Consider the following 10033-nt stretch of genomic DNA (forward strand, 5'->3'; position numbering starts at 1 on the left):
TACAAAATAAAGAAGGGCAGGACTTCAAAGAAGTGTGGCGAGTCAACGTCAAATCCAGACTCTGGCTTGAATACCATTTTTTAAAAAGAAAGAAATGATCTTAACGCTTTTAAAGAGGTCTGGGGCCACTTGCGTGGATTTCATACTGAAACCTGGCGTACGCTTCAATCCTGAAAACTGCGTACGCACAAAAAAATCCAGATGAACGAAAGTGAGCGTACGCTGGAATCCAAGCACATTTCCTTTGTACATCTCACTCAGCGGGCTGCAGGGTGGCGCAGTTGGCTAGCACTGTTGCCTCGCAGCAAGAAGGTTGCCGGTTCGCATTTCGGTGGGGGGCACCGGAATCTTTCTGCGTGGAGTTTGCATTTCTTGGTGGAAGCCCAGTGTGGTCAGCACCTGTATGGGCACAGGTAGGACATGGCTCCTGGACGTGTTGCGTTCCAATAATGGCTGCAGCTCCGCGCACAGTTCTAAGTGAATTGCCCTGGGAATGGAAAGCGGCTGATGATCCAGTCGTCGTCCTGAGGTCTCAGGAAACCTGTTCTCTTGGCACTGCTCCATTGGCAATATCCTCCAACAGTGCCAAAGCTGCCATTGTTGTTAACAGTATCTTCTGCACCATTTTCCGTAAACTTTTCTATCCACTCATCTGATTGCAAACACCTGGGTATGTTAAGTGTTCATCTAAGTGTCTCTGATGTGCATATCACTTTGAGGAATTACCTTTTTTTTTTTTTTACATTGTTTTATACATTTTTATATTCCCAGCATCACCTCTAAGTGTCGCCAACGGCTCAAAAGCAATAGAAACATGCATCGGCCAGTCAAGAAGTTGGCGTGGAGGACCGCACATTTCCACATTCATTTCACTCTTGATACATCTGAACGTGAGCGTGGATAAGTGCGTATGCCAAGTTTTTGTGCGTAAGCACGCTTTGTACATGAGGCCCCTGGCATTTTAAAAACATTCTATGCATACATTCTATGTTCTAATGAATTGCATTTTGCACATTTTTTAACTTTAATGTTTTTAGAATTCTGACACACACTGTGATGCCTTCACTGTTCCTCTGACACCTGATATGAAATAAAAGTATTTTTAAAAATCAAAAATCTCTCTCTCTCTCTCTCTCTCTCTCTCTCTCTCTCTCTCTCTNCGTCAGCAGGAGAAACCGAGTACAAAATAAAGAAGGGCAGGACTTCAAAGAAGTGTGGCGAGTCAACGTCAAATCCAGACTCTGGCTTGAATACCGTTTTTTTTTAAAGAAACAAATGATCTTGCGTGGATTTCATACTGAAACCTGGCGTACACTTCAATCCTGAAAACTGCGTACGTACAAAAAAATCCAGATGAACGAAAGTGAGCGTACGCTGGAATCCAAGCACATTTCCTTTGTACATCTCACTCAGTGGGCTGCAGGGTGGCGCAGTTGGTAGCACTGTTGCCTCGCAGCAAGAAGGTTGCCGGTTCGCATCCCGGTGGGGGCACCGGAATTTTTCTGCGTGGAGTTTGCATGTTCTCGGTGGAAGCCCAGTGTGGTCAGCACCTGTATGGGCACAGGTAGGACATGGCTCCTGGACGTGTTGCGCTCCAATAATGGCCGCAGCTCCGCGCACAGTTCTAAGTGAATTGCCCTCGGGAACGTAAAGCGGCTGATGATCCAGTCGTCGTCCTGAGGTCTCAGGAAACCCGTTCTCTTGGCACTGCTCCATTGGCAATATCCTCCAACAGGTCCAAAGCTGCCGCTGTTGTTAACGGTGTCTTCTGCACCATTTTACGTAAACTTTTATATCCACTCATCTGATTGCAAACACCTAGGTGTGTTAAGTGTTCATCTTAGTGTCTCTGATGTGCATATCACTTCGAGGAATTACCTTTTTTTTTTTTTTTACATTGTTTTATACATTTTTATAGTCCCAGCATCACCTCTAAGTGTCGCCAATGGCTCAAAAGCAATAGAAACATGCATAGGCCAGTCAAGAAGTTGACGTGGAGGACCGCACATTTCCACGTTCATTTCACTCTTGATACATCTGAACGTGAGCGTGGATAAGTGGTACGCCAAGTTTTGTGCGTAAGCACGCTTTGTACATGAGGCCCCTGGCATTTTAAAAACATTCTATGCTGTATAAAAAGACAATGTACACACACACACTCACATATATATTTATTCTTGTGTGTTTTATTAGGGTCCATGCAGTAACAGTGCAAGAACCCTATTGTAACCCTTGGGTTTACTATTATTATTACTTCTCCCACAAAATGAAACTCAAATTAGAGGGTCTAAACATAAACAAAAAGTCACCAAAATCACCACACACACCAGAACTGATGAAAAATTTGAAATTTTAAGGGACTTGGACATGTTACTGCCAAAATGGCTCCACAGTGCCACCTTGAAAATTGCAACGGACTCCTGTCTTTAATTCTTTATTTTTATTCATCTTAATATTATTTCAGTGTGGAACAGGTGCGCAAAGCATTTCACTGCACGTTATACCGTGTATAACTGTGTTTGTGACCAATAAAGGCCTTGAGTCCTTGAATCCTATCTGTCTGTGATAAAATATAGCGGTGTAAGGACCTTGTGGTGTATTTTTCAACTAGTTTTATTCAGCTACTAGGTCTTTAGCACAAAAACAAGAACTGAATCCCTGGATTTTCCTCCATAATGTTGCTGCTATTGCTGGTGTTGCACAGCATTTTTAGTAACGACATCACGATATGGAGTTAGGTTTTAAATTCATGCATAAATACAAAAATGTGGTGTTATAGCATGTACATCTACATCAACAAAATTTAAGATCTGTAATGAAAAAAAAAAAAAAAAAAAAAAAGATCTGTAATGACTCGCATGTCACCTTGACTGTCCTTGCAGGCTTATATACGTATAATTACTCAACATGACATAATGTCGCCAATAAGAAGTGGATCGCTTGATTTTTCCTCCATGTTGTCTTTTAAGGTCCTTTTCTGTTTAATTAGGTTGCTTCAATGACATTTCAGTGGCAGTATTCCAGTATGTAGTTAGGTTGTGTTACAGTTACAGTATGCTGCTGTGGAAATTAATGGCAATCTTTCTCTAAGAGGAAATAAGAGAGAGAGACGGATACACCAGTCTGCTGCCTATAAGCAGTTATAATAAATGGACTGCACTTGTATAGCGCTTTTCTACCTTAGCGGCACTCAAAGCGCTTTACAATGTTTTCTCATTCACCCATTCAGACACACATTCACACACCTATGGCGACAGAGCTGCCATGCAATGCGCTAGCCTGCCATTGGGAGCAACTTTGGGTTCAGTGTCTTGCCCAATACAAGGACACTTCGACTGTGGATGGGGTGGGGGCTCGAACTGCCAACCTTACGGTCAGAGGACAACCGCTCTACCACCTGAGCCACAGCCGCCCCAATAATAGGTTGTTATAGAGAAAGACGAGCATGATTGTGTGAATAGTTTTTTTAAAAAAATACTCCGTTACTAGTACTACAAAGTTTTCTAAATATATCAAATGACTGCAGAAGATCTAATTAGAGAAAACCTAAATGCTGTCTGTGAAGATTGCATTTCAATTTAAACCGCTGTATATCAGACTTTGGACAAGGGTGAATAGCACAAAGCTTTAAAAAGAGATCATTCATTCACTGATTATTCCTTTGTCTGTTGCCTAATTTTCAACAGAATTCCACTGTAATTTGTTCACTACTTTCAAACATCTGTACTAACAGAAAAACAACCACACTTGACCAAAAATGTCCTGGTAGATGAGGAGAATAAAATCTTGTTTGAAGTGGATCCATTTCGCACAGCTGTGGTTTCTTACCATTATTCATCTATTTGCTTCTTTAAAATAATCAGTCTATTGATCCAAGTGCATGTAATCAGCCCAGAGGTATTGTGCTTATGTTTGCATTTTGGCTAAACAGTCATTTGCACCTCATCCATCATCATCCATAATCATCATCCATAATCATCATCCATCATCCATCATCATCATCATCATCATCATCATCATCATCATCATCATACACAACTGCATTAAGCTGAAATCACACCTCGGCTTCACTTGTGCCACTCAGGCCACTGATCATTGATAACAAAACCAAATGTGTACATATTTAAATAGATGTGTGGCAAAGACACATTGTGTATGGGGGCTCAAAGAACCACAGAAAGCTATAAAAGCTAAACAGGCAGCGTAAATCTCTGCTCAAGGGCTGCAACTATTGAGAATTATTCATCCGTAAATAGTGAAAATGCTTGTCACAAACCCCAAAGGGATATGTTTACAGTTCATTTTGTGTGGTCAAAGGTTGAAAACCCAACAACATTAAGCTTATTATCACTTTACACAAGGGAAAACGGCAAATGCTTGAACGTGCAAATGTGCCAGGTATGATCGATTGAGTCATTTTTCAGGCAAAAAAGCCCAAAACATTATTTTACTTGTACATGACTATCATGGGCTGCAAGGTGGCGCAGTTGGTAGCACTGTTGCCTCGCAGCAAGAAGGTTGGTGGTTCACGTTCCGGTAGGGGCACCGGGAGTTTGCATGTTCTCCCCGTGCAGTGTGGGTTCTCTCTCAGTCTAAAAACATGTTGAGGTTAATTGGTGATTCTAAATGTGATTCATAGGTGTGAATGTGAGTGTGCTTGGTTGTTTGTCTCTTAGTGTAGCCCTGTGATAGACTGCCTTCGCCCTAAGTCGGCTGGGATAGGCTCCAGCCCCCCTGCGACCCTAGTGAGGATTAAGCGGTGTATAGATAATGGATGGATGGATGACTACCATGAATGTTGCTGATCAATCTTTGGTTGATTGATCTTTAATTATTGTTATTATGCACATATAACACTTCTGCTAAAAGTGACATGTTTTTGCAGAAGTTCTTGAAATAAATGCAAATGTTTACAAAAGCGAAAACGCACTCAGACCCCAAAAGTTCTGGCAGTTAAGATGCATTTGTGCGTGTTTGCTGTGTGTGTGGCAGCACTGAAGAAAGTGGTAATCAATTTTCACTGGAGACAAGAGAACTGGGATGCATACTTCTCCAGCAGCAATTCTCCAGTGTTGAGTCTGATGCACCGCAGGCACACAGAGTGAATGGATTTCCAATTGATGAAACTAATGCCTCCTCATGAGTCACAGCATGAGACACACTGGACAAGTGGCTGATGCTTCATATTGTTTGAATGGTTTTACACATATCTGACACTCTGACATGTACTTTGTAGACACTTAAAATACTGAATTTTGAGTCCTGATGATTTTTGAGGTTTTACTTAATTTTTCGCTTTCCAGAAAGTACACACACACTTCTTGTGATGTTTGAGAGGTACTTGACAGTTGACTCACCCGTTCCAGCTTGTCTTTGCGCTGTAGGAAGATGGATGCGGAGTAGCCCGGCAGCTGGACAGCGCTGTAGCCACTGCTTTTCGGTTGGGGTGCACAAGGCTGCGGCGCTGGGGAAGCCTCATCCTGCCTTCTCCACCTTGAATCATCTGACAGCTCCACTGATGACATGTGGGCTGCTGCTGTGTGCTGGGCTGCAGAATCAAACACACACACAGACGTTGTCACTCTTCAACTTTTTTCAATCCATCTCTCACAAGCTGAATCAGTCATTGCTGGTCTCGGTATGCATCCTGACTGTTAGCGGCCAAAGCACCAGTGCCTCCTCACTTCTCAACAAAAACTCACTGGCGAATGTATGCGTGTGTGTGAGCACAGTCTTCCAGGGCCAGATGGGGAGGGGCAGGCGATCTGTCGGCTTCTGGTCGAGGTGAAGGTGCAACAGGAGCCCCTGCATGGATGTACTGGACAAGACGGAGAGCGGCGCACACTGAAGGGGAGTAATCTGATTGAGAACAGTGCGAGGAGACTATCAGACGTGAAGACATGTACACACTCTAACACACACAATTGTAGGAAATCTAATTTCTCCCATTTGCGCCTCAAGCACAGAATACTGATACTGGCAGAGACAGAATGTCCTGGAGTACTGCAGCCTCACCTTAAGGAACCTTTTGTGCAGGTCGTGAAAGGCACCATATGCCAGCTCTGAAACACACACAAACAAGATGAGTGCATATCTTTATACCCCACAGAGTGCACATTGAGGATATAAAAAAGAAGCTGGGGTAAGAAAAATTGACTTTGCACAGATCTGCTTTAAAGGACAACCTGTCTTGGGATTATAGTGTCAATAGCTTCAACCAAAGTAGTTTTTCAATTATTTAATTCAGTCCTCACAGGGTAATTGAAAGCTGTGACAGTTGCTGGCATTTTTAAGTAAAAATAGTTTGGGAAAGGACCAAGAGTTCCGCTTTTTGCAGAGGTATTGAATTCTACCAGCGACCTCATGGTGATGACATTACTGCTCTTAACCCCTATTAAAAATGTTGTTTTTTCACTTTAGTGTTTGCTCAAATTGAACATAAAAGACACGATATGTTAATCAGTGAGCATTACATTTGCTGTTAAGTGGATTTTGTTTCCTTTGGACGGAGACAAACAAGATGTTTCCACTTTTTTAGTCTTAACTTTTGAGGTCATTTAGTCCTAACGTCCTGTTTCTAGGCTACCATACAGACCTAGAATTGATCTAAAGCTTCTTGTTTGTGGCCAAAAAAGTAAACAAGTAGATTAAACAACATGCTAGCTTATATAATTTTATGCAAAAATGGCCCGCCAGACATTACTTTTGAGAGACTGTACCTACCCAACAACTCTCCTTGAGTGCTATTGCTGCTTTCTGCAATGCCCCAAAGTGGATGTGAGCACACAAATTGCTGACACATCATTTTCTTTTCCAGTTGTTCTCCTCTCCAGTGCCCATAAGAAATGATGGTCCATCAATGAGGAGGTGCAGAATATGTAAATACCCTCAGTATCCAGCACACACAGCGAAGCGTCGTTCATCTTATTCACTCCGAGGCCACAGGGGTGCTAAATCATCAATGACAGCTCAAATTACATTGAGTAGTGCATCGGACGCATGCTGTGCATCACCTGACAAATCTTTATATTCATTTTAATATTTAATATGTCTACATAAGCCAAAAAACATTTTTATATTTAGGAGGGCCGCACGGACACCTTAGAGCCAAAAAAAGCTGCAGTGACATGAATATTTTATTTATATGCAATAAATGCATCAGTGAGTGTGTGGTAACAAAGTCCACAGGGAGCCTGAACTTAATAAAACTAAGTAGGAACAATTCAGCCAAACTGTTCCCACTTAGGCGAACACCTGCAGAAGCGCTGATGTGCACCAGCAGCCACGGTGAAAGTTGTTCGCAAGGGAGAAAACCCCTGACACAGCTTTAAAGGATTAAGGAAGTGGAGCAGAATATCTGGAGACATACAATTAGCAGTGCAGCAACTCTGGCAGTGTGGCCTCTAAAACCTAATTTGTCGTGTGTACTTGCCTCTGCAAAGAGTGAGAGAGGAAGAAGCCAGACGGGGAGAGAGGGAGGATAGAGCCACTGGTGGAAGGACAGCAGTCCAGAGGAGGATCTGGGCTGATGAAGGGGAAGAAGTGGAAAGTTGAACAGAGTAATTAGCTTTTCACTGAAGATAGACAAACAAGTTTTAACCTCCTTTCTCACCTAACAATATTCAACAATTATTTTAAAAAGTATTTACTTCCCTCTAACATTGTCCCCTTTTATTTGCTTTTTTAACACTGAATCAAAGCCAATTTAATTTGGCTTTTAGGACAAAAAAAATCAACAAAAAACACCCTTTCATGTCAAATGACTACAGATTTGTACAAATGAATGTCATTTCATTAAAAAAAAGCTCACCATAAGTGATTATAAGTAGTCCTCCACTTTAAAGTGACTCAATTAACTCAACATATTTGCAGCGAACTGGTGCTTGAAGTCACATAATTAGTGACATATAGATCATTAGAGGCCAGTAAATTTGTAAAGTGATTGTAATGTAAAGATAACTGTATCTGGAAGGTCCAGTCAATGGTGAATCAGTACTCCTGACATCATAAAGACTAAAGAACACTTGAGGCAACTCTCTGAAAACTTTATTGAAAAGCATCCGTCAACAAATGGGAATAAGAAATTTTCAGTCAGTGAATATCCCTTGGAGTACAATCCATCATTAAGAAATGGAAGCAATATGGCACATGTGTCAATCTGCCTCAAAAGAGAGTGACTGAGTGACTGTGCCATAAAGAGGAAGACCACCAAGACACCTATGAGTCCTCAGAAAGAGTTACAAGCTTCAGTGGCTGAGATGTGAGAGATTTATACAACTGTACAACTGTTGCCTATTCTTCAGCTGTCAAAGCTCTCTGGTAGCGTAGGAGAGACGCACAAGACATATTACGTTGTCAACCTGACCGACCAATCATAGTGAATTAGTGACGCAGTTTCTTACCTGCGTCCTTGTTTGTGTGTGTAGTGGTAGCCGCATGGAGAGCCATGGCTGAATCCAAACGGAGAACTTGGTTGGTAAAACCCACAGAGAGTGGAGTACGACATGATGCCGCAGACAACAAGGGAAAGAGGAGAACAGGTTGTTGGCATGCTGGATGCTGTCCTACCTTGGGGTTGTAGTCGAGTACTTCAATGTCCACAACTCCATCATTTGTCATCTTTAAAGAAGTTTCATACAGCATGATCTCTGGATGTACGTGTCCAACAATGACATCCTGTCACCCAAAATGTCCAACAACTTCTCCAAGCCCTTCAGGAAGAGTGAGATAACATTCTACCACCCAAAACTAACAATCTCATAAACTCACAGATGTGTGATTTGTCATCAGAGTCAATAAACTCAATAAAATCAGGGTTGTTCTGAAAGGTGGTGGCTCAGGCCTTTACCTTATCCTGAGATGCTTTGCTGTTTGGTCTGTTGCTGTGGTTGGATTGTGGATGCATGTGTTCCTTCCAGGTGAGCAGGAATCTGTGGTCAGACAGGAAGCAGCTCAGGTGCGGTGACGTCATGGCTCACGACCCTGGAGGTACATGGTGCAGGTGAGGCTGCAGGGAGGGCTCGAGCCTATCCCTGCTGACTTAGGGCAACGGTAGGGAACATTCTGGACAGGTCGCAGTCTATCGCAGGGCCACACTTAGAGACAGGCAACCAAGCACAGTCACATTTACACCTACGGACAATTTAGAATGGAGGGGGTCTATCCATAAGATAAAGAATGCAAGTTATTTCAAGATTTTAGTCACAATATAGCAGCTGCAGCCACATTGGCAGGTAAAAACTGCATTAGTTAAGTTGAGTGGTCCTTTAATCAATTTTAACTGGTAAAAAAACTGGACTGATCAGAGTCTTTGGCACAGTGCAGGTAAAATAATGCAGAAACACAAGGCTAAGTGATGTTTATACTCTATGTGTTTAGTTTGTCTAATATCCATTTTTAGACAGTTAACATATTTTTTGTGGATAATTCCTACCCATAAAATTAAGAAAGCAAGTTAATTTAATATGTTAGTCACAATGTAGGAGCTGCAACCACTTTATGGCTGGTAAAAACTGCATTGGATGAGTTAAATGCTCCTTGAAGCTATTTCAACCTGTAAAAATGAATGGATTGGTTAGAGTCTAAGGCACATAGCAGGTAAACTAATGCAGAAACATAAGGATACTTGCCTCCATATTTTTTGGCAGAGGATCGCTTTTTCGCAGGCGGCTTTGAAGAGAAGCTTGGCTGTCGTCTGACTGCTGGGGAAATATTATGACTGGAGGAGAGTTGCTGAATAGACCATTGCCTGAGTCGGATGGATTGATCACTTGTTGGGGCTCCATGGTGAGTAGGCTCTTATTTTCTGAAGTAATGTTTTTTCTGTTTTAATTAACATAATTAATGGGTATAAGTAGGTCTGCCTGGTAATTAATGGTGTAGTTGAGACCTGGCTCTACTCCCAAGTTATAACCAGGCGTACTGATTCATCACTAGACCTTCCAGATACAGGTGTCTTTACACTAGAATCACCGAGACTCATTCACTGCACTCAGATGATCTTCATTTCACAAACTGTGTAATGTGTTTTCAA

At 42.1% G+C, this 10033-nt stretch overlaps 1 protein-coding gene across 1 annotated transcript in view; it reads right to left on the bottom strand.

The window, feature by feature from the left end:
* The window catches only part of pld5 (phospholipase D family member 5), a 26745-nt gene extending 18126 nt beyond the window's left edge, over positions 1 to 8619 (bottom strand). The window contains exons 1-3 of the mRNA XM_008282875.1: positions 8569 to 8619; positions 5703 to 5844; positions 5358 to 5548 (exon numbers count right to left, since the gene is read on the bottom strand). Coding sequence (XP_008281097.1) covers positions 5358 to 5548; positions 5703 to 5844; positions 8569 to 8619 — 384 coding nt within the window. The remainder of the gene's footprint in view (positions 1 to 5357; positions 5549 to 5702; positions 5845 to 8568) is intronic.
* Positions 8620 to 10033: the final 1414 nt, after the last annotated feature.

Source organism: Stegastes partitus, unplaced genomic scaffold, assembly GCF_000690725.1.
Source record: "Stegastes partitus isolate 25-593 unplaced genomic scaffold, Stegastes_partitus-1.0.2 Scaffold288, whole genome shotgun sequence".
NCBI classification, from domain to species: Eukaryota; Metazoa; Chordata; class Actinopteri; family Pomacentridae; genus Stegastes; species Stegastes partitus.